Raw genomic sequence first — 25,447 nt, forward strand, 5'->3', positions numbered from 1 at the left:
GCAGATAAAAACTCAGTATTTGTTCAAGCTTTCACAATTCTGCTCGCTCTGACCCGTTATTTAATATTTTTTTGTAGCTTCAAGGCATCTTCCCAGCCCCCATGCTTGCTTGGGATGCTCTTAGGAACATGGGCATTAATCCCAGTGTGACTTAAATGCCAACTTAATATTCAAATTCTCTCTGCTTTGACAAGATATTCTTCAGGTCAGACAGGCATGAAATGATAAATATTGAGTGCAGTTCTTCTGGGCAAAAAGTGCCACCTGCCAAAATCTTATCTCGAACCCACTTGGACATGTGTTATTTATTTATTTCTGTCACAAAACCTTGTTCAATGTTGGAAAGCCAAAGGATTACAACTGTGAATTTTGGGGGGAGGGGGGGTTCTGTCCTTGCTGAAATCTGCCCTTTCAAAGCAACACTGAGAATCCTTGTTTTGAACTAAAATAGCAGCTGCAAGGGTTTTCAACCATGACCATTTAAATGAGGTTTGGGGTTTTTTTTTGCATCTCTGCATTTTAGTTTCGTTCTCGGTCTTTGCAATAGGTGGCTATGGTTGAGCAGTTGAGGGGTCTAGTGAGGATAAATTGTGATATTGTTCAGGCTGTGTGTGATTATTCCTGCTGAGGTTTTTACTGAGCTGCCTTCGCTGACACTGGACCCACCAGGGGTTGCTCTGTGAAACCAGATCCAGACAGGGCCTGACCCATGGTCTGTGCCTTGAGTTGTGGCTCATGATGGTTCTCTGGGGTCCTTGGCACAGGAAAGATGTGGAGCTGTTGGAGTAAAAACAGAGGAGCCACAAAGATGCTCTAAAGACTGGAATTCCTCTGCTCTGGAGCCACGCTGGGGGTGTTCCCCTGTAGAAGAGAAGGAGCCAGGGAGAGCTCAGAGCCCCTTCCAGAGCCTAAAGGGGCTCCAGGAGAGCTGGAGAGGGACTTGGGACAAGGCATGGAGGGACAGGACACAGGGAATGGCTTCCACTGGTAGAGGGCAGGGATAGATGGGATATTGGGAAGGAATTCCTGGCTGTGAGGGTGGGGAGGCCCTGGCAGAAGTTTCCCAGAGAAGCTGTGGCAGCCTCTGGATCCTTGGAAGTGTTCAAGGCCAGGCTGGGTCTTGGGGCAACCTGGGATAGTGGAAGGGGTTGCTTTGGACTGACATGAGCTTTTAATGTCCCCTCCAACCCAAACCATTCTCTGATTCTGTGATCTTAAACCGATGTGACTTATAAAGTGATTTCTGATGGACAGAAACCCCATGGAACACAGAGGAAATTCCAAGGTGAGGTGTGTAAGTTCCAGAGGCAATGCTGTTGTCTGCTCAACATGAAATACCTCAGTATTTCCCCAAAAGGAGGGAACTGAGATGTAATGGGCTTCACTTGCAGCCACCCAGGGTAGAGTGGCAGGGTCTGGGGTGACCCTGAGCTCCCTGCACTCTATAAATGCCATTTTGGCTGCACCCCCTGACGAATCCCTCTGTTCTGAAGGACTCCACATCCAACCATTCAGTGCCTGGGTCCCTCACTTCAGTATGGACATTGAGGGGCTGAAGTGTGTCCAGGGAAGGGAACGGAGCTGGGGAAGGGTCAGGAGCAGCAGGAGGGGCTGAGGGAGCTGAGAAGGGGCTCAGCCTGGAGAAAAGGAGGCTCAGGAGGGACCTTCTGGCTCTGCACAACTCCTGACAGGAGGGGACAGCCAGGGGGGTCGGGCTCTGCTCCCCGGGAACAGGGACAGGATGAGAGGGAACAGCCTCAAGCTGTGCCAGGTTGCTCATTAGGTTGGTCATTAGGAAGAATTTCTTCTCAGAAAATCTGGTGCCCAGGAAGTTCCACCTGAACATGAGGAAGAGCTTCTTTCCTGTGCAGTGACCGAACGCTGGAACAGGTTGACCAGAAAGGGTGTGGAGTTTCCCTCACTGGAGATGTTCCAGGACTGTCTGGATGCAATCCTGTGCCCTGTGCTCCGGGCTGACCCTGCTTGAGCAGAGGGGTCGGACCAGATGACCCGCTATGGTCATTTTTAGATTGACCAGTTCTGTGATTCTGTGCTTAGACATCGGAAGGGGCTGCCCAGGGGAGATTTTGGGAGTCCCCATGCCCGGAGGTGTCCAAGGAACACCTGGACATAGCACTCAGTGCTCTGGTCTGGTGACAAGGCAGTGATGGATCACAGGCTGAACTGGATGAGCGCGGAGGTCTTCCCCACATTAATTAATTCCGTGATTCCAGCCTGCTTCATTACCAAGTCGTAGGCGGGGGAGTAAAACTACATCTCCCAGCGCGCACCGCGGCGGCGCACAGGGAGCTGAGGAGGCGTGGCGCTGCGCTATGCTCGCTGGGAGTTGTAGTCCGGCCGGCATTGGCCCGGGGCGGCGCCTCCCTCCCTGGCGCTCCTCCCCGCTCCGGCTCTCCCTCGGCAGACGGAAGCCGGGCAGGGACGGGGGAGCCGCGAAGGCTGGAGCGGCAGGATGGGGGACTCCAAAGTGAAGGTGGCGGTGCGTGTCCGCCCCATGAACCGGCGAGGTGAGACTTCCCCCTTCTTCCTCAGCATCCCCCTCCCCTGCCCTTCCCGGGAGCGGCGCGGGCCGGGGGTGCCGGTCCTTGGGGACAGGTGTCGGTCGGGACAGGTGTGCCCCAGTGCGGGTGAATCGGTGCGTGTCGGTGTGTGCTTAATTATTTATCAGGAATAAACACAGCCCGGGTAGGCACAGGCGGGTGTGCGGCCGCAGCCGCGCTGTGCTCACCCCCCTCTCCCGATATCCCTTTTCCCAAACCTGCCTGGGTTTATGGCTTTATTTTGCCTCGCCCGCTCCCCCGGGGGAACAGCCCTCTCCGCACCTCTTGCACCTGCTTTACAGCCGGGTCCTGCTGGGACAGCGCTTCCTTCTTCCTGCTTTGCGGATTTGGGGGAAAATGCCTCTTTTTCTGCGTTTTGCCCTGTGCTAACTCACCCCGCTGCTCTCCAGCCCTCGGTGCTTGAGTGGGACGCTGTTAACCAGAGGACAGCGACACAAGGACAAAAAACAAGCAAGAAAATACAGAAGAGGAAGCGAGAATTGACAAGAGAATTTTTTTTGTTGTTGTTTTTGGGTTGTTGTTGGCTTTTTTTTCCCCCTCAACGAAACTTGCCTAAGGGTTATGTTAATCAGACCGTGGTCTGTGCAGCTGTTTAAATGTTTATTACTTGTCTTAATTAGAAAAACTTGCTCTGGATGATGAGGAAGCAAGTATGAAAAGGCAGCTTCAGCCAAGGAATGGGAAGGTGAAGAAGGCAGAAATCCAAGAAAGTGTAGGATGGCTTTTTTTTTTATCCCACATTCTCACAGGAGTATGCCAATAATTCCTTTTGGGGAAAGGGAATCCAGTGAAGTCAGTTTAGTAGCTGAAGCAAAGAAAGGAGGGAGAGGGGGAAGCCCTTTATTGCCTACATCATCTGACACATAATATCTCTTTAATTCCTTTCTGTGAAAAGGGGTTAAAGTATTAAATCCAGTGATTCTGTGCCTGTGAAATGGCAGCAGGGGAATGTTCACTGAGTTCACAGGAGCTCCTGAATCCCACTTCCAGCACAAGAGATGGAGTTGATGTCTTTACAGTCTGGTGGTTTAGGGAAACTGAGGCTATTTTGATCAAAAGCTGCATTTTGTTAAACTTCAGGTGCCAGCTCTCAAAACAGAGCAGAATCCATCGTTACAGAGAATTGGTTGGAGGAGATGGAGTGGCCATGTGGAGGAGTTGGTAGGAGCTGGAAGGTGGTGCCCGGTGTTGGTGACAGATTTGGGCTCTTGCTCATGTCCCTTTCCTGACATAGGTCATTTCCTTGGCTGTGCCCCAGATGTCTCCTGACTGCTTGGTGTTCCTCACCCCCGGGATTAGACAATATTTCAGGTTGGAAGGGACCTCTGGAGCATGTCAGATGAGATGAGCTCGCACAGGGCCTCGGTCAGTGAAGTTTGGAATCTCCAGGGATGACTAATGCACCTCTCCCTCCCACATGCATCCTTAGTCTGTTCAGCCCTGAGTTTATCCACATGTCCCTTTCCAGCCAGGAACTGCGGGGAAGCAGTGGAGGAAGTAAAGGAATCTAGAGGAAATCTAGATTGTATCTTGGTACTCTCTTTCACGGAATATCCTGAGTTGGAAGGGATCCACAAGTTCAACTTCTGTTTGTCGTTTATTCTGTATAAACTTAAAAATCTTATGAGGAGGATGACTCCTGTCAGGAAGCTAGTCCCAGGAGTGAGGGACATTTGAGTATCAGTCCTTGATGCTCATCAGAGAGAAAGGGGGCCTGAACCCCAAACTCTTGGCAGTCTGCTGCTATTAAGCATCCTGTTATTTGTGAGCGATGCCTAAATCCATTTAAGTCTAGCCTAGAACATCCATGGAGCTTTCTCCTTCAAACAAAATGTCCTGGAAGTGTTTTTTTCCCAGCAGATTACTTGTCACAGTCCAGATGTTTTGATTGGGTCTAAACAACTGATACCTCCCTATGGTATTTCTGATGCACCTTGAATTTACAGAAACAGACAGTGGTACCAAGGCTACAGTTTTTCTTACCTATTTAGTGTTCAATCTAAGCATTTTTGCAACTTATTTTCTGAAGAGTCATCCATTTGGAAGACTTCTGTGGCCTTGCTTTTTTTTAAATTAAGTTTTGAGGCAAGAGACAGCTTTCCTGGAAGCTCTTCCATACACATTTTGTTCTGAGCACTATTTGTATGGAATTCTGGGACTTTGGACGTGAAGCAAGTATTTGTTTTCTTCAGGATCACGAGTAATGTTCTTTCCTTCCCTCGGCACCGAAGGGCTTAACGTTGCAAACCTGTCAGATGGCTGAGACTGTGGGAAGTTAAGCTTTGAAATATTCTCGGTGTTTACTTGTGGTGGTGGTGGTTGTCTCTGGTGTTCGAGTTATGAATTTCTTGAGGCAAGGGTTTATTAGATTAATAAAAGTGGTGTGCTTAACTGTTAGGAGTTTTTACAGCTCATAAAAGTATAATGGGTTCCTTGCCTGCATGTGGAAGGGATTTGTGTATCAAATAATTGGTTATTTATAGCACTCACATTTCAAGGTGTTTGGATTGAGGGTCTTGCTTCATTCTCATGCAGAGTGGTAATCCATAAACTTAGTTTATAGCACTAATTTTTAGTGAGAGGAAGCATTTCTAATTGTACTTGGGTTTGGGGTTTTTATCTATCCAGGCTACTTTATTTTGGATCTCACTTCAAATTAGACCTCAATCCTCCCAAACCTGTGTGGAAGCTTTGCTTTTATAAAAATGCTGCTGCGTCCACAGGTTCCCAGTGCCACATCTGAAGTTGGAGGCTCTCCTGGGTGGCAACTGAGGCGTCTTTTTTTACATCCCTTCTACTTTGCAAACTGGGATCTCGATTAACAGGCTTTTATGAATTAAATAATTCAGTACTGCTTTGTTAGATAAGGCTCCTGGTCTTTTATTTTCTTGGCTCTGTAATTCACTAAAGTATTTCCTAGTGCGCTTCGTTATTCAAATGGGGTTTGATAACAATCAGGAAGTTCTTTTGGTGTTTTATTTAAGATTTGCAGTGGATTTCCTTTTATAAGTGTCGTGTTTGACTTCTCTTAGCAGATATTCATCATATTTCAGGTAAATGCAAATCTCAAGCCATACCATGAAGCAAAGCAGATGACAGCTGAAGGCTTTTTAATTAAGAATTTTTTGACTCAATGCTTTGTTTTCAGGTGATGTTTGGGTACAGGCACTACATAAGTATATTAAGTCACTGTGTTTCCTTGTGCTTTTGAATCAGTTCAGTGTCGTGTTAATTAATGCTGATAAAAGTTGTTCTATTTTAAAAGAACGTGACTTGTGCTCAAGGATATTGCTGATGACACTTAAGCCAGTCCAGACTGCTACATCTCACTTGAGCCAATACTTTTTGAACAAGAAAGGCAGTAAAGCAACTGCCTGTATTCTGGCAATGCTGCCATATTAAACTGTTCTTGGACTGTAGTGTAAGACCTGCAGCTCCAGTTTAAATACCTGGATTGCCTGAAAATACACATTCAGGTATCTGTTATGTTGATATGTATATTTATCCAGACTATCAGTGTTGAAACAGGAATCTTCTCATGCTTTGATGCTAAAGGTTCTGTTTGCAGTGCTTGTGAGGAGGGGATTTGCTTCTGTATCTGTACAAGCTTCTGATCACTGTGTCAGGTGGTAACTTTATGTCCTTCTATTCTTCTTGGAGGAGGTTTCATTTCCAGCTACTTGAAATGTTTTTGGGGTTTAGGGGAGGATGGTTGTTCCTGTGCTCTTGTTTGTTTTGCCATGGAAATTACTACAGAGACAACTTATCTATAAATTGGAGTTTGTGCAAGCAGGTTTATAAGATTAATTACAATGTTAGAGGGTGTGAAATGGCACCTGTTGTATCCTGATGGCAATGTGCAAATCACAAGGCTTTTCTTCACCATTACCCTTGTCATGCAAGAGTGCCTGGAGTTTGGAATATTTCCTGGTGATGGTTGATAAGCTATAAAACAGTGTTTGGGCTACAAGCAGGATTAACCTTGAGATAAGGTGCCAAATGGGTAAAGGATGCAGAGTTAATGTTTCATCTTGTGAGGCAATTGTGTTTTAAGAGCTCCTGCAGCCTTACTCCCCTGCACAGCCAGAGACTCCCAGACATCCAGTGTGGATGCCACAAAGGAATTTTAGTGCTAATTGCACCTTCCAAGGAATTTTAGTGCTAATTGCACCCTCTGAGCTCCAAGTGCAGGGGGAGGTTCCCTTGCTGCTCTGGTTTCAGGTTAGGTGCTCCTCCTGAAGATCAGATACACCTGGAATAGGTCTACCTTGGCTTTAGGGTGCTTGGTGGCTGAGCAAACTCGGGCATTTCATGCCTGTTAATAACTCCAGTGTTGAACTTCCCTGGGAGCTCACCAGAGTCCCCACACTGATTTATTTACTCTGTCCCCACGAGCCCAGGGGCGTTTGCAGCAGCAGAGCTGGCTGTGAGCAAGGTCCATGTCCAGATCCATGAAGTGCCTTCACTAGAGCTGTTTGGGAAGCTCTTTCCTTGCAGGAAATGAAGCAGCAGAGGATAGAACACATTTTTAAGCATTTGGACAACGTGGAATTAACATGAGAGGGCACCTTGCCTGTTCCATGTGCTCGTGAGTTTGAGTTGACTTTCCCCTCATGGACAAGCTTTGATAGCATCATGTGCCCTTCCAGATGCACTCGTACATATTTAATGACCTTTAATTGCTGCAACCTGAAAATTTCATGACTTACATTTGAGCAGTTCATATAACAAGAGACGCTTGAAAGGTGCCTTCATGATGGTAGACGTAAAGTACAAGTGAAATGGCTGCAATTTTGTCAGAATTTATCACTATGTCTTGGTTTTACACTCTTTTTTTCCATATAAGCCCTCAGCATTATCATGTAGATGGAAGTTATTTTCACATTCACTCATCTCCTCAGTTAGTTTTGCCTTTATTTGTGTTGGCTCCTATGTGGCAAAGAGAAAAGTCACTGTCGGGAAACAAATACTGGCAGGGAAACTTGAGGACTTGTTGTCTTTGAACTGGCTTTCACATTTTTTTTTCAAACCAAAAAAACCCCAAACAACAGCCTTTTTTTTTTTGGGTTGTTTTTTTTTTTTGGTTTTTTTTTTTGGTTTTTGTTTTGTTTTGTTTTTGGTTTTTTTTTTGTTTTTTTTTGTTGTTGTTGTTGATTTCTGTGATAAATATTTTAAGTTACTGGTTAAACATTTCTCAGTTTTTGCCATTTGCTTTTCCAGCCCAAGAAAGGTATGAGAAACCAATTGTGATTTCTTATCCAATGCAACTTGATGGCTCAGGGTACAACATTCCAGGACTAACCTCCAAGGGAATGTTAATCTCCTGAAAATCTACTGGCAATTTAAAATATAAAATTTCTATCGTCTGTCTTCACAGGAGATTATTTGAGCTTTTGTATTTGGGGCCAATTTTGGCTTATGAGCTTAGAAAAGGCACTTTAAACCTTTCATGTTTTATTTGTTATACTTCAGTTGGCTTTTCCAGCTTTTGTGAAGCTCTACAGGACCAGTTGTTCTGGTTCTCAGTGACTCTACAGAGCCTGAGGCCCATCTCCAAAGGGTCCTGAGGTGTCACTGAGGTACAGCTGCCCTAAATTTGGCAGTGGAACCAGGAGGAATCTGAGACAACTTTTATTTGACCTGTCTTACAGCACCAGATTCACAGCTCTGTTTCAGTGGGGTTCAGGATCAAATGGTATTTGAAAGGGCTGGAAAATTGTCAACTTTCATAAACTAATTTCTTAAATTGAGTTCTAATGGGAAAACTTACATGGAAGTCAAAGCTCTTGATTAATTGGGAAGTGCTTTCCCTTAATTCATAGAATCATGGAGTGGTTTGAGTTGCAAGGGTCCTTAAACTCATCCTATTCCACCCCCTGCCATGGGCAGGGACACCTTCTACTGTCCCAGGCTGATCCAAGCCCTGTCCAACCTGGCCTTGGACACTTCCAGGGATCCAGGGGCAGCCACAGCTTCTCTGGGCACCCTGTGCCAGGGCCTCCCCACCCTCTTGGGGAACTATTCCTTCCCCATATTCCATCTATCCCTGCCCTCTGGCACTGGGAAGCCATTCCCTGTGTCCTGTCCCTCCATCCCTTGTCCCAAGTCCCTCTCCAGCTCTCTTGTGGCACTTCTAGGCACAGGAACGTTGCTGCCATCTTATACAGTGGGAAAAAATAGGGAATGTAAAGTGGAAAATATGGAGAAACAGACCTTTCATCTACCCTGGCTGTGGCACTAAAAGCTCTCATTACACCATGCCCCCCCAACCATGAGTTTAAAACCTTGCATACCCCCTTATTTACTGTATCATTGTTCACCTTAAGATTATTTCAAGCTGTCCTGCAAAAGCCTTCTGTTAGGATCATTTTGTTTGGGTCTGAAATGCAGTGACCTACAGTGGCATGGTTTTTGGGGATGTGGCTGAGGAAGATGCAGTGTCACCACGTGGCAGTTCAGGTGTTTCTGCTGTGCCACCTGAGGCAGCCTCTAGAGTTGGGTACAACATTATCTGACCTCTGTTGTCAGTAGTTGCAGCCAGTCCATGGAAACAGTTCCCTGACAGATCCGTAAGCAAAGACAGAAATTTCCCAGAGGTGAAAACATCCAACATTTTTCAAAATACTTCTCTCCCCTTCCTCCAGGATTCGCACACACTCCTTGTCTCTGCCCTAAACCCGATTAGTACCATGTCAAGTGGCAGCATTGCCAGTGTTTCTTAACTCTGTTGTGGAAAATCTGCTGTGGTGAGTTTATGATTACCAGACACGTGACTGCTGTTACAGAGGGATTGGAAATTCTTACCTGTAGTGGGAATGGGCCATGCCTGCTGAATCCACTGTTCCTTGCAGTGCTAGGCTGCTCCTGGGTTTGCTTTTCCAGCTCTCTCTTGCTTGCTGACTTTCCCACCCTGTTTGAATTTCTTGGTGAAAAAGCCCAAAGCGAATATGGGGAGTGAGTTATTTTTACAACACCCACAATGCTTTTATCCAAGGCATTGTAGTGATTTGGGATTTACACAAGAGTGGTTTCAGCGATGATCTACACTGAATCCCAGTTCTAGAAAACTGGTGTGAGGTGTTGAAAAATCAAGGGAAAGGGGAAGGAGAGTGGCTTCCTTCAACCCCCACCTTCCAGTTCCACAAGTAAAATAAAAACTCATCCAAGGAACTCTCTGTGAGCAGCTTGGACACAACACTTAACAATTATTCTTACACTCAGCCCAGCTTTGCTTAACACTTCTACTGCTGTGAAATGTAAATGTGGAGAAGTGACTCAGATACGTGTTACCCTTTTATTATGGATGTCACAACTCTCTTACTCTGAAGCTGTGAAAGAGATTTTCATTCTCTGCAATAAATGGGTCTTGATGTTGAGAGTTTGAGTTTTAATTCTTCAAAGAGGCATTAGCTGATTAGTTTCTTGATTTGATGAACCAAATGAGTAGTTGATTGTGTTTGCTCGGTAATGACTGAAGGTAGAAGCAAGTTAGCAATAATAATAGGTGAGATTTCTTTTTGTTTGAGGTGCAAAATTTGAGATAAATCTCCATAGTTTGACAGCGAGCTGCTTCTGTCATCTTTTAATTTCACCTTTAATTTTTGAATTTCATGCTGCCTGAAAACACCACACCTGAATAGTTGAAGAAAATTATACCAAACTTTGAGAAGTGAGTCCTTAGTACAGGACAAATTAATTGGGGTGTTTGGATGTGCATCCTTATGATCTTATCTTGGTGCATCCCAATTTTGTTTGTTGTTCAGGAGCAGCAAGTACCCAGCTCACCCGGGAGACACTGAAACTAGTAAAAGTAAGGGTGGAGTCCTTGTGTGATCATATCCAAAAGAGCAGGCAGATAATTTGACTATAAGGCCAATCTGCTTTAATGATATTACAAATGTAATGAGGTGGAAATGATGATGATATAAGTTTCAGTAGTGGCTAATGCAAGATTCATCTCTCAGTGTACCGGAAGCATTAAAGAATTTAGAAATCTGCCAAAGAATGTAAAGGAGCCAGAGCTTGAAGAAAGTGAATGATGTGCTGTTCAAACAGGATTTACACTGTTTCTTCAGCTGAAAGGAGAGTTTCCATGTGAGCCTTTGGCCAAGGTAACTGGGATAAGCAGCCTTAAGGATCCAGACCCAGCTTAGAGGCTCAATATAACTGTTTCTTAGGGGTTTGTTTCGTGTGACACCATGAACTGGTGGAGCAGTTCATCTCAGCTGGGACAAGATCTCTCCCAGCTCCTCTCTTCCCTCTGCACAGGTCTCCCCACCTGTTTGCATGGCCAAGCTTTCAGTGGGCTGATGGAGTTTTCCATAGGGTCTGGATACACCTACTTTCCATGTTGGGTAGTTCTCTGCTGCTGAATTAACTTGAGATGACTTACAGAGGATCCGCTGAGCACAGTAGTGGCAGAAGGTGAGCAACAGGCACAGGAGGGAAGGACTGGAACCTCTCTGTTTGGAAATAGCTGCTAGCTTGGCTCACCACATCTTCCAAAACCGTGCAGCACACCAAGGTGAGGCGTTTTAACATTACCTGTGTGAGGGTGATAATCAAACAAGGTGTATTGCACGGGACAAATTGGCTTTGAACCTTTTTTTCTTGTGACGACATTTGACTTTAAGGAAGTCTTCTATCCTGCCTGTGTGCTTTCTTAATGGCATTTCACAAAGAGAGGTTTAATGAGCACTGGTAAGATGGAGTTCACTGGGCAGTCAGGGATGCAAAGCCTGCCATGGGCGTTCTCTCTCAAGAGCTGCATTAAAAAACGTGGCAGAAAGCATGCTGCTTGCAGACCTTTATGCTTTGCATGAGGCAGGTAAAACCCTTCCTCAGGAGCTGGGAAAAGCAGGTCACTGCAATACAGAGTGTTAATCACTAACCAGCCAGACCAAGATAAAGTGCCTTGTCGGATATGGGACGTATGAAGAGCATGGTTTCATCTGAGCAAGCATGTGTTGCATATTAATGATAGGTAAATTGGCTTTCAGGGTGTGGGGAGAAATTAAAATAAACACTGGCTTCTGGAACTCATCTGGCTCTTCCTCCTGCAGAAGCACAGTGTAATAACAGAGGAGCAGTTTTGCTCAGGATTCCAGTTTCATGTGACTGCCTGCTTTGGCCAGTGATCTCGAGCTTTGGCTTTCTTTGCTGCATGTCAGGTAGCGAATTTTGGAACATTTCTTTCCAAAAACGTTCATGGAAGAAACTCCCTCTTATTGTGTCGATTATCAGGAGAAAGAAGTCTGCAAGATGCTATGCAATAAGCACACCCTCAGAGATTTCCAGACTGAGTTTATAAGGTGCTGTGAGGTGAAAGAGCAAGTACAGGTGACTGAGGAGGAAAGAGCAGAGATGAAGGAGGATGAGGATTATAATTAACATGATTAGACAACGAGCGTATTTGGGTGATTCAGCTGAGGTGCTGAACCCTGTGTGGAGGTTATTCAGTGTAGCCCCTCGTCATCCTGGCATGGGAGGGTATGAGCAGTGTGCCATGGCCATTGGAATCAGCACTTGGGAGCCCTTTCCAGGGTTAGTGTCACTGTGCAGGGACATGTTTGTGTGCAGGCCCCACGGCCTGGGTGTCTGTAGCAGTGACTTTGGCCATGACACGCTGTTCACACCCATCGGAATCAGCATTTGGGAGCCCTTTCCAGGGCCAGTGTCACTGTGTAGGGACTTGTTTGTGTCCAGGCTCCGTGTCCTGGGTGTCTGTAGCTGTGACTTTGGCCATGACATGCTGTTCACACCCATCAGAATCAGCACTTGGGAGCAGCACAGGGCCAGTGTCACTGTGTAGGGACTTGTTTGTGTCCAGGCTCCATGTCCTGGGTGTCTGTAGCTGTGACTTTGGCCATGACACCCATCAGAATCAGCACTTGGGAGCAGCCAGTGTCACCGTGCAGGGACTTGTTTGTGTCCAGTGCTATAGTCACTCCTATAGCAGTGACTTTGGGTGCAGGCTGTGTGCTTTATCCCATACCTAACTCCATTTGTCACTGGGTGGATACCTTGGACTGCTGTCAGTGTTATCTGAAGCTTTTATTTTGCTTTCCCCGCCTCTACGGCCGGCCGAGAATTCTCACACACTCCAAATATCCTCATTACTCATAGTCCACATCCCCCTGCTTGGCGTCACTCGGGAGAGCTGGACTTGCCTGGAGCCTGTGGGGGAAGGACAAGCCCTTTTCTACGTGCTTGCACCTAAATTATTTTTGATGGGACTTGAATTTCTGCGAGCAGGTGCCCCAGGACTGACAGCTGGCACCATATCACAGCGGTGGCCGGGGAAAATGTGCTGCAGATGGCAGGGGCAGCTTTCCCTGTGAGGCATTGAGGGAGCAATAAGAAGAGCTGTCAAAGTGGTACCAAGCCTAAATGGTTCTTTTCCCCCAGAAGAAATTTCATACTGCCCTTGTATATGCTGATTGTCCTTCAGTGAAACCCAAATGCTTTTTCTTGCTTTGAAAAGAGTGCTTGCTTTAAAGCTGGACAGGATCCATCCCATCAGAATATCCCTAGAAGTGGAATTTGGCAAAAGTCCTGTTTCTATTCTCTGCCTGATGGGTGGCTGTCAGACTGCATGAATAAATTTGGTGTCTGGAGGAAGTAATGGTGTATATAATCCCAGTGCTTTAGGAGCAGCACTTGACACTCTCTCATTTCTTTATAGAGCTTGATCTGCATACAAAATGTGTGGTGGATGTGGATGCAAACAAGGTTATTCTTCACCCCGTAAACACCAACCTTTCAAAAGGAGATGCCAGGTAAGATTTTTGAATTGGGAAGTTCAGGTTGCATAAATTAAATATGAGTCTAACAACTGGGAAATGTAGGCCTTGATAGAAGGCTTTTAGATAAAAAATTATATATATTCTTTCTACAGTGTAATTGCCATCATCCATAAAATAAGGCTGATTTTTACTGTGCTGGGAAGTTGCTTTGAAAACCTTGTGTATTTTCTTCCTGCTCCCAACAATGTGTTAGTGGTTAATGAGTCCATGAACATTCATTTTTTTCTCATGTGCTGCTGTGGGACAGGAGAAATTTAAATCTGCAAAACAATTTGAGCAGTTTGGAATGAAATTAATTTTCACAGTTGTTTTCTTGTAATGGTCATGGTGTAAGAAGGTGAATGGGAACATTCTGGAGAGCTGTAGCTCTAGGAGTTGACAGTGGGGCATTCCATGTATTAAAAATCCATGGAGAAGTTTGTGTCGGAACTGGCATTAATCTGTTAAATTACTGTGGAACTGAAAAGTCATGTAGTAAGTGACAGAGTTAAGCATGTGACTATTTAAGTTATTGCTCGATGCAAGGGGAGGAAATGGAAAAATACATGCATGAAACAAAATAATGGTGCAGGAAAAGGCAAAACCTGTTGCTGGATGTCTGCAGTCAGTCGTCTGTTTTCTGGGGGGGAAAAAGGGAAGAGGTCTTAAGGGTAACGGGAGAAAAATTCTAGGTGTTAAACACATAGAAAAGCTTTTTTTAAATTTTCATGTGATGCTGAGCTGTGTATCAGAGGTCAATATTCATTAACTCATCTCTGATAATTTCAACTCCAGAAACCCAAGTGAAGAGATCATCAGGTGCAGTATTTACCTTCCATTGTCATTAGCTGAAAGATTTATTACAGGCAGTGGGACTGGAGTTTTAATAAGTTACTTAAAACCCAACAGGCTATGTGTGGGGGCGTGTTTTTGTTTGTATCAATATTCTCCTCCTCCAGGAACATGTGCATTGTTCAGCTGCCAAAACCCTACATTGATTTGAGCCTCTAAAAACGGCAGGAAATTGAGATTTTCAGAAGCCAAGCCAGCCACAGCTGGATTAAAAACATTACTGGTAGTTTCTCTGAAACATGGCTATGAAATGCCTGGTTTATAGTCCCTGAGATGTGTTTAAAAACGTTCATGGGGCAGCCACACATCATGCAAATCGTGTGCCTTGGCAGGGGAGGGCTGGGTTGGCAGTGGCTTGTGGTCCCAGACAAGGTGGTGAGCTCAGTGTGAGAAGAATGCTTCATTTGCATCCTCACAAATGGCCATTGCTAATCCAGGCAGGAAGCATAGGAAATTTATCTGGGTTGATTTAATAGAAGAGGGGAAAGTGGAGGCCCATTAACTGCCCTGTGGGTTTGCCTGCACATGGTGAGGCAGCAGATCCCAAAAACACAAGTTGGAGAGGTGAGGGTTTGGAACAGGTTACACCCTTGGGAGGCTGCTGCTGAATTGTCTTGGCTTCTGCAGCTCCATCAGAGGAATTTTAAATATCAGCTCCAGGAGAAGGTTAGTTGTAGTTGCAGTTTTTCTAAGTCTGGGGTTTAATTTATGCTCAGGTTCTGCTTCCGTTTCCAAATCCACCATCAACTACTTTGCCTTCTGTTACAAAATCAATTCCTTTGGATTTCAGAGTTTTCTGGTGTCTCAAGTGAGCTGAAGGAATTCTGGCAAACCTTCTAACTAAACAGGGGGAAAGAGAAGTGATTAATATTGTAAATGCACAGTTTAACTGCTTGCAAGGCAGGACAAGTTTGAAAACCTCCAGAGCTTTGCTGCATTTCTCATTGGGATGCCAGGGTCAATTTAGGAACTGAGAAAAGAATTTTAGAGACAGAATTCAGTCCTGTCACCTTCCCACTTGTCATGACTCAGCCTTGCTCTGGCAGGGAGTGACATTTGGAAAAACAACCCATGACTTTTGGATTTAAGCATTTTTTTCCCCACTTCCATCCTCTCTGGGACAAACCAAGTCTGGGAGATGGGGAGAAGCAAATAAATCCCCCAATTTAAGGTGTATGGGACCTGACTGTTGCATAGGGCAAATTGCATCCATGTAATTGCCACTGACATGTTCTCAGGTCTTCAGAAAAGTGTCTGTAGCTGTTTCAAATTCGGCATTAAAAATTAAGGAATGTTTTGAAAATCCAGGTGATAACTGATGGACCTCAGTTCTCCTTGTGTCTACAAACTGAATATATTATTTATACATTTATCTAGAGACTTGAGGATTAATAAGTACATGTAAAATGCTCTTTAAAAAAGTCTCTTTTCATATGGCTGGAAAAAATGTGGTATTCTCCTGTTATTCCTTAACCAAGAAATAACCTTTCCTGAATTGGAGAGAGGCAGCAGTTATTTTATTGAGCAATCCTTAATGCTGTTGTGCAGGTTTCAGTAACTTGATCACGTACAAAAGATCAATTTTAAAATCCATGGGATGACCTCCAGGCTGGGCAGGCTTTGCTATTAACCTTGGGCTGTTGAGGGGGGTGGCTTTGGTTGGGTGGTGGTTTCTTGTGTTAAAATTAAAATTATAGTGTGTGGAAATGCTCACCCTTTTCTTTAGCTGCCTTCACAAAATTAATTGTGACAGCTCTTCGAGTTCTGTCACAAATTTCCCCAAATGACCTCTGTAAATCAAAACCTCCCCCCAAGGATGTGTGAAGCTCCAGGGATTCGCTGTAGTTGGATAATATCATTAGCATGACTTGTCCCCTCTTTTGTTTGCCTTCCCGAGCTGTCTGCTCCCTCTGCTCTCCCTGTTGCAAAGGTCAAGGCTGAAGTTTCTTTATCTACTCGGGATTTACTCCGTGCTGCAAAGATTACTCACAACATTCTTACTTGGTGGCTGGGGCTTGGAAGAGGGTGTGAACTCATTGTGATTGAAGTGAGTAGATAAGTCCTGGGCAACAACTGGAATGTTTATGGGATTTAATTTTTTGGAAAATCTCCAAATTGACTCTAATTACTCCATGTTTCTTTGTAGCCTTTTTTCTTTATAACTATCAATTTGCTTGTGGTATAATTTTACATCTCCCATACAAGACCTGTTAAAAAGATTGATTGATTTTTTTTTTGACAGGTCAGACAAAGGAGGTTTATTCTATCTTGCAGACATAACTGTAATTGATGTGTAACTGATATGAGTTCAGATATCAGTGGTGTATCAGTCTGGCACAGCCCTGTGAATCAGCCATGGTATTTGTAAGGCAAAGCATTCATTAAATCTGCCCAGCAAACCCTCTGAGCCTTTTTATTAAGAGAAAATGCTTAAAAATGAAACAAGTGCTGACTTCACTGTATTTTTGTTGCAGTTTGTGGTTTCTAGCTGCTTTCCCTCTTGTTTTGCAGAGCAGAGAAATTCCAAAGACTGGCACAGGGTAAAAACTCTTCCAAGGAATGAGTGCAGCTAACTGGAGCTGACAAGTGTGTTAAAACAGGCTGGATTTTTCCTCTTCGGCTATTGTAATGTCTTTATAATTAGTGCTTTGTAGTAGATAATGCAGTAATTGAGGATCTTTCTAAAGATTTGCTTTTAAGGTATCTCTTTCTGTATTCAAACCAGTTTACTTTTCTATACCCACACTGACAGTTTTTTTGCCCATCAAGTCATGGTGCTTAAACTCAATTTGTTTGTTTTTAAGGAGTTCTAGAAATTGAGAAAAAAATCTTGAGGATTTTTGTAGCTTTGCAGCAGCTGAGATCAGTGATTCCTGCTTTGATGAATGAGGAACTGGGTGAAGCCCAAGTATATTTTACACAGGATGGAATATTTTTAGAAGATTCTTCTACCATTCCAATTCCTGTTTTCTTTCTGAGACATATGACAGTCCTGAAGAAAGTTGTGAGGAGATGGGGCTTGAAGCAACCTGGGATGGTGGAAAATGTCCCTGCCTATGGCAGGGGATTGGTGAGCTTTAACGTCCTTCCAACCCAAACTATGATTCAAATGGGTAATAAATTGCTGATTTCAGGTGGATTATGGACTTCAGACAGCAGTTGGGTTAAAATGAACAGCCCAGTGTGTTAAAACTTTCCTGAGTTTGTCTTTGGACTGAAGTTTCTTTCTTCTTACAAAGCCGAAGAAGCTTTTAATCCTTCTGAAGAAATGAAGATTAGGACCAATTCAGACAGAATCCTGGCAAAGATTTAGATATTGAGAAAACGCTACCAGAAAACAAGAATTAGGGTCTCAAGGACTAAACAACATTAATTCACTCTTTTTGAAGGGTTAACCACAAAGCGGAGGAACGGTAACAAACACACGTGACTCGGAATTTAAAAACAAACTGATTGGTTGCTAAAAACTGGAATGGGGTGTTCTTGCAAGCCCACACAAGCTCCCTGTGCTCTGTGTTAGCCAGGAATCCCGTGCTGGGGAGGCAGGATAAGCTCCTGCTTGGCCCAGCCTGGGCAGTTACACAATGCTGGGTCTGCCCGGAGCAAGGTGAAGCCGCCTTTCACCTGCCTGGGGTGTGTGGGTGACTCCTTAGCGTGACTCCACAACTCCCCTTAAAGCTGCTAAAAGCTGAAAATAAGTCGTGACTTAGGAGCTCTTGCTGTGGGGAACGTTAGAGACCTCAAGATCCTGGGAAATGCTAATTCTGTTGTGGAAGTGGTGAGGTGGCAAAAGTGCGCGTAAATTGATTTCTTGTGCGAAAATTTTAGATAAAGGGAGTGTGTTGGTTGGGGTAAATGTACATTGAGTGGAAAAACAGTTACAAATTAAAAAATACCTCTGTGATGTGACAAAGTGTATATATCACATATTCAGTGAGCTATACAAGGAATATATGTGGAATGATAAGCAAAAATCCCAGTGAAAAAGATTTGGCAAAAATTAAACACATCATGGTCCTATTTACCTTTGTTCTGTATCTTACAATTTTGCACACAAACATCCATTTGCCTCACTCACAGAGTTGAGATGCCTAGAGAGGAAATGCTGACAGGATTATATAGATGTACTTAAATATGTAGATATATATGAACTGGAAAAGTTGACTGGTAGGAGTAACCAGGAAAAATTGACTTTTAAAAAATAACTCATGGCAGCAGGAGCACGTTGGGGTGCAGACTTCACTTCCACCCTAGGAAAGGACATGCTTGATCAGAAAAGGAGGCAAATGTATGAAGGCATTGCTATTTATGGAACTAATTTGCAGAACTCCACTCTCCCAAGAAAACAGGCAATTACTGGTAGATAGTAATGGAAAAATGCCCACATTTTCTTGAAAATCACCCAGGATCCTGCCTGATGTTAGGCAAGAACCACTTGGAGAGCTGTCTCATCTCAGGCATCTGTGTCCCCAGCTGTTCCTGCATTTGATTGAGGAGTCTCAGCTGTTGGACACCACCAGAAATGGAATATTGGGCTCGCTGAGACCATTTGCATGCTGTGGTATGGTTGCTATTTGACAGCAAAGCAATTTAAAGGGAGAAATATTGTTGTCTTAGCTAGTGAAAGCTAATTGCTGTGCCTTTGCTTCTCCATATCTTTCCTGGTATTGTATTAATTCTGTCTAAACTGCTCAGGGGTGGGGAAAATTCAGATTAGGATGTGTGGAAAGGGACACACAGTTGCGTTGAGCAGGAATGGCTCCCCTGGCTGAGGTGTCACAGTGGTGCATAAAATTCTGAGAATGAAATGTCTGGGTTAGATGCTCTCTCAGCATTGTCATCCAGGGAACAGATTTGTGCAATGTTTTCATGTGCAGCAATGTTCCATGAAGCTGGGGGGGCAGGGAGTGTGTGTGTATTCCCGAGGCCGAAAGCTGATATCCAGAAGAAAGGGAAGTCTGCCCCTCTTGACCTCCAAACTGGTGGGTTTTGGGCACAGAACAGCTCACAGGAAGTTCATGTTTGCAAAAACAGCACCATGAGGTTTTCCTGCACTGCCAGCTTGGCCTCTGTTGTATCCCTGCTCAACTCTTGCTTCAAGCATGAGCTTGTTCTGTAAAATTATAGTTATTTCTGCTGGATTTTATTGGTTACTGTACAGCCTAAAGAAGTTGGAAGAGAAGAGAAAAATAAGTCTAATTTGAAATTGACAGAGTAATTTAAATGAGTGAATGAAATTGTGGTGAAAACATTGCTTTTTCAGTCTACTATCAAAGCTTATTTTGTAGGAAGTGGTATTAAACCTATAATTTGGAGCTGAACTTGTGCTGAGGGAGGTTTAGCTTGGATATTATGAACAATTTCTTCACTGGGAGGATTTAAAACATTGGAAGGGGCTGCCCAGGGAGGTGCTGGAGTTCACATCCCTGGAGGGATTTAAAATTTGTGTGCACTTGGGGACTTGATGGTTTTAGAGGACTTCTCATAATTCCGTGTGCATTAAGGCTAGACTGCATCCAGCTGCCAGTCTTCTGCTTCTCTCAAAATTATCTTCTGATGTGAAAATTATATGACTAATCACTTCTGATGAGTTCCTGCAGAAATAATTTTGTTAAAAGTGTCCTGGAGACAGCAGGAATGGCACACAGGGCTCTGCCACTGCACCTCCCGAAGCTTTGGCTGCGCAAGCGAGAAATTAATTTGCACAAGGAGGTGAAGGCTCACCATAAAAACTCCTTATCTCGTGTAGAATTGAGAAGTGGGAGTTCTGCCAGGAGGGAAGGGGGTTGCTGCGCTTCCAAGCTGTGCTTTTGAGGAAGTGTTTGCTCCAACTCACGTGCTTCGACAGAAGTAAAAGCGAAAATCTGAGACACAAACCCTGCATTAATTTTTGTGATGGATAAAAAGTAAACAGAAGTTTTGAACTGTGCTCATAGGTGTCAATGTGCTTAAAACAGATCTGTAACCTATTTTGTATTGCTTGAGTAAATAAATGGTGAGACTTGTGTTAATGATTTCTTTTATAGCTGATTCCCTTCCCACCAGCTGGGTCACACCTATTTATGTCTACCTTCTTTTATGGCAAACACAGTCATAGCTAATTAGGATTACCTGTTATTTAAAAGCTTTGTGCCCATGTGGCAAGTGAAAACTGCTTTAACATGAGCCATATCTTCCTGAAGTGAGAATTGGGTGGCTTTGTCACTACTGGAATCATCCTTGGGTCCCTTGTATTCCTTGCATGAACATCAAAGAGGCCTTTTTTGATCTTGCTGCTCATTTGACCAAGTTGGTAATAACCTGCTGCGTTTGGGGGAAAGAGCAAAAAGATGAAAACTTAAATTTCTTTCACATCATGTGATCTGAAGTTCGACCCTCAACTTGTGCATTATTGATTCTTAATCTCTGGTGCTTTTTCTCCTTACAAAACATTTGTAAAGTCCTGCAGCCTTAATTCTTCACGAAATTGAAGGTTTTTGCTGTGCAATCTGTCTGCAGGTTCTGAAGCACTCATGGGATTATTGATCTGCTTGCAGACAGCATTTGGAGGCTGGTGGTGATCATTGCTCAGCATCCAGTCCTTCAGGAAAACTCTGGAGCTGGCAAAGGCTTTTGGCTGGGATTTCTCCAAGGAGTAATCTTGGATTTACTCCAAGGAGTAATCTTCTGCTGCAAACAGAAGGTTGCCTGTGGTCCCTTTCCAGCAGTAGGGGCCACTTCCCAGAGCTGGGTTGTTTTCTTGAAAAAACCTCAACGCAACCAGAAAACAAAACCAAAACCCCTCTTGGTGCCATGTTGAAGCTATTAGAATGAATGTGTTTAATATTTGAGTGGAATGTAGCTTTTATTGGGCCATTTATGGCAATTTTGAGGGAACTGTCTCAACAGTTTTGGTTTTCAAGCCTACTTATATCTGAAGCTTCCAGTAACGGGTTGTTGAAGCTTCAAGGAGACTGTGAAGTTTTAATTGTTTTCTTGACTTGTCAAATCTACAAAACAGACAATTTTTTTTTTGTTTTTAGAGGAGTCTTTCTCCCTCTCTCTCTCTATATAATTGTTTTTATGCTCAACCAATTTTGTTCTGCAGATGTTTGAGTTTAAATTCCAAATTCTTGATCTCAGATTAATGTAATGAGATCAGAAAAAGATGCAAGAAAGGATATTTCCCACCCTCCAGCATAGTTGATCAGAAATAACCAGGATAACTTTGTGCTGTACAGCTCTCACACTCTCTCTTGCAGTCATTTTGGTTGTGTAGATGTGTCCCCCAGGCTAATTTGAGCTAAGATAATCAGAATGTTCAGGGTTGAGCTGCTTTGGCAGGACAGGGTTTGATGCTCTCCTAAGAAGGTGAATGATGCCTCATCATATTATCAGCGATTGTATGGTCAACTGGTAGGCACAGGCAGATAATATCACATATGGTCTTCTAATTTCCTTGTGTTTTGGAAAATGGAATGGGGAAACTGTCAGGGTTTGTTTCCTAAATTATATACAGGCTTAGTATGAAAAGTAAAGAAAAGGAGAAACCTCTTAGTGTCTTACAGTGATTGTCCTGAGGAAATTTGCACAAGTTTTTAGTTACTTGAGTGCATCAGTTTGAGGTAATTTGTCCTTTTTTGTTGTGGTGGTGTTAATTTTAGGATGGCACTGTTGCACTTGATGCTGCCTTACACTTATGGGGTTTATTCTGATTTTGTCACCGGCTCTGTAAAGTCTGAAATAAAGCTACTGAATGCAGAGGAACTTGTTTCTGTGTGTGTTACAGTAAAATGAGAAAATTGGAACTGCTGTAGCACCTCAAGATTTGCTTCAATATTTGATGTTCTTCCACCTATTTGAATTTCAGCAGATGAGGAAAAACACAACAGGCCTGTTTGTTCTCCTCCTCCTGTGAGGAGAAATCAACAATCAGCATCCTCTAGGTATTTCTGCTTTCTGTTTTCCATGAGCTTGGTCTGCAGGAATTGCTCTTGCATGGGCAGCACCCTTCCCTCTGCTGGGAATGCTTTTCCTTCCTGGAAAGAAGCTCTGGAAGTCTGGCTGTTTATGGCCTCCTCCTAAAGGCAGCACTAAATTTTGTGTTGTTGCAGTTTTAGAAGTACGTAACTATCTTCCCTTGGTTGTAATTTGCATTAAAATAAGCTGTGTCTTTATCCATTTGTTTTGTGTGGAGCAGGGCAGATTCTGGGGTTATAAATCTGGCTGTGGGATGAGCGTTGCACTCACTGCTCTGGGAGTATGGGAAATAAAATGACATTTTAATTAGTGCTCGAAAGTTCATGGCAGCCTTGATAAGCATAAGGTCTGATAAGCATACACTGCCTTACAAAACTAATTATCCAACTGGAGCTCCTTTGAGGAGAGAAGCAGTCAGGGTAATGGTGATTTTTATGGCTAAAGGAAGAGGACTGGACATGAAGGATGAAGGAGAGGAAGGATGGACTTCTCAAAGAGTGGTGGCTGCACGAAGGGATTTAAGTTTTGCCTTCAGCTCTACCATATGCTCCTTATCTGACTGTGAACTGCAGATTCCTCTCTTCCATTTCAAGCCTCTAAAATAAATCTAGCATTTTTCCCATTTTTTTTGGTTGATATCTAGTCCAAGAAGCATTTTACTGTGTGGGAGGGTGGCTTTTTATTGTTTGAGGAGGTTGGTTTTTGGTTTGTTCTTCTTGTTATTGTTGTCGTCTTGGGGTTTTTTGTGTTAGGGGATTTTTTGGTCTTTTTTTTTTTTCCCAGCAAGAAGCTTCCTGTGCTGGTGTATAATTAATTAGGTCACATCACTCAGTGGGGCCAGAACTCTGGGCCTTTATATTGTGGTAGTGACGTAAGGAAACCCTATATCTTAATGTGCATTGTCTGAGGTCCTTAGGCTCATCCACTTCACTTGAATTTTCAGCCTTTTGGAAAGCACAATACCATTTTCTTCCTTTCTCCTCAGGGTTTGTAGCCTCCTGCCAGCATTTTGTTCTGTCCCTCAGCAGTTGTAGCCTTACTGTGCTGATCAGATAAATGAAATGAAGGAACAGGATATCCCCTCAACTTTATCTGAGTAGTCCTGCAGTGACAAGCACTTCCAGCTCTCTGGATTTTTTAAAGCATTACTTGCATACATTTATGATCTGAATTTTATCTATACTTGGGAGCGAATCTAATCACTCAAAAAATAGTACCTAATATGAATAACTCCAATCACAATTTAGCTCTGATCAAGCTGCCAGAGGGCAGGATTAGATGGGATATTGGGAAGGAATTATTCCCTGTGAGGAGGCGCAGGGTGCCCAGAGAAGCTGTGGCTGCCCCTGGATCCTTGGAAGTGTCCAAGGCCAGGCTGGACAGGGCTTGGATCAACTTGGGATGGTGAAAGGTGTCCCTGCCCATGGCAGGGGTTTGAAAGTGGGGGATCTTTAAGGTCCTTTCCCACCCAAACCATTCTGGAATTCTGTGGCAGTAGCATTATCCATTGTTTTATTCTTCTGTTAAACTTTTTCTTGGTTTGAAGGCTCTTCTTCCTACTCCACTGAGCTCTTGGAATGGTATTTGCCATCAGCTAACTTCCATGTTGGAATGTGTGTATGTCACAGTCCCTATATTTCTGATTCCTCCTCAGAAAATGCACCTAAAGATAACATCTTTGCAAAGTTTGCAGCCGTGGCACCGTGAAAAGGGAGAATTACAATGTGCTCTACCGAAACTTCAGAGGTGTGAAGTAAAAAAAAAAAAAAAAAAAAAAAAAAAGAAAACTGAGAAAACCATATGCAGATTTCGTGGCAGAGAAGAGAGAAATAAGGATGGTTGTGAGAGGAAGCAATTTTCTGGTTGCTGACACCACATTTGCACCAGCTGAGGCTTACCAGCATCTCCAGTGTCTAAAAGTTTTCTTACTTAAACACCTGCCCTAAGCAGCAAAGAGGCTGTGAAGCAACTTCTGCTGAAACCTCCCACCCTTGCTCTGCTCCTGCCTGTGCAAATCCTCTCTGCAGAGTTGGCACATGTGGTTTTATCTCTCCCTGTCACTACTGAGGTATCTTCCTGTGCTTCTAAGAGTCTAATTGAATTGCAGGAGGAGCACTGGCAAGCCTTTCATGGTGTTCCCAGTGCAGGAATTACGTGGGATTAGTAGAACCATGGCAGGTTCACACTGCACATGAGTGCAAGTGGTTCAGAGTAATCTCAATTCTGTGTGCTAAGCAATTACTGCAGCATGTGGACATAGGTTTGGAATTGGGCATAGTCCTCCATGACCCCCTTTCAGGTGATAATTAAGAATCTCGTGGTTAAGTAGTGAGCTGATTAACTTGTGAAGGTGGCACAATGTGAAACTGGTAGAGTTCTCTGAGAGTGTGTGATGTATATCTTGGTATGTGCTGGTACAGCTTTTGTGAAATGATGTCAGTCTTTGGAATCACAGAATGGTTTGAGCTGCAAGGGACCTTAAACACTGACTCATTCCAACCCCTGCCACGGGTAGAGACACCTTCTACTATCCCAGGCTGATCTAAGCCCTGTCCAGCCTGGCTTTGGACACTTCCAGGGATCCAGGGGCAGCCACAGCTTCTCTGGGCATCCTGTGCCAGGGCCTCACTACCCTCTCAGGGAACAATTCCTTCCCAATATCCCACTCAAATCTCCCCTTTTCTAGTTTGAAGCCATTTCCCCTTGTCCTGTTCCTCCAGGTCCATCTCCCAAGTTCCTCTCCAGCTCTCCTGGAGCCCCTTTAGGCTCTGGAAGGGGCTCTGAGGTCTCCCTGGAGCTTTCTCCAGGTGAATACCCCCAGCTCTTGCAGCCTGGCTCCAGCCCTCAGAGCAGCTCCGTGGCCTCCTCTGGACTCTCTCCAGCAGCTCCATGTCTTTCCTGTGCTGGGTCCCCAGAGGTGATGCAGTGTCCCAGGTGGGGTCTCACCTGAGCAGGGCAGTGAGGGAAAATCCCCCCCTTCCTCTGCTGCCCACGCTGTGGGTGAGCCCAGGATAGTGTTGGCTTTCTGGGCTGAGATTGTTGTACACTCTGTAGTCAAACATTTCCTCATACCTTTATTTTCTTGGTCCTCTAGTTCCTGTTCGGGTTTCTCAGGTGACACTTTCCCAGGTCAGGTCTTGCCACCAGCCCCTTTCCAGAGGCCGTGGCTGAGATTCCATGTGCTCTGTGACAGCTCGGGCTGAGCAAGGAGATCACCTGGCTGCCTCCAGGTGAGATGTGAGAGGCAGAGGAGTCCTGGAATGCTTTGGA

General features: G+C 44.2%; 1 protein-coding gene across 3 annotated transcripts in view; it reads left to right on the plus strand.

The window, feature by feature from the left end:
- Positions 1-2,443: 2,443 nt before the first annotated feature.
- The window catches only part of KIF13B (kinesin family member 13B), a 120,333-nt gene continuing 97,329 nt past the window's right edge, over positions 2,444-25,447 (plus strand). For all 3 annotated transcript variants that reach the window (XM_054001636.1, XM_054001637.1, XM_054001638.1), the window contains exons 1-2: positions 2,444-2,528; positions 13,267-13,360. In XM_054001636.1, the coding sequence (XP_053857611.1) occupies positions 2,474-2,528; positions 13,267-13,360 (149 nt within the window). In that variant the 5' untranslated portion in view covers positions 2,444-2,473. The remainder of the gene's footprint in view (positions 2,529-13,266; positions 13,361-25,447) is intronic.

The sequence above is a fragment of the Vidua macroura genome, chromosome 31, assembly GCF_024509145.1.
Source record: "Vidua macroura isolate BioBank_ID:100142 chromosome 31, ASM2450914v1, whole genome shotgun sequence".
Taxonomy (NCBI): Eukaryota; Metazoa; Chordata; class Aves; order Passeriformes; family Viduidae; genus Vidua; species Vidua macroura.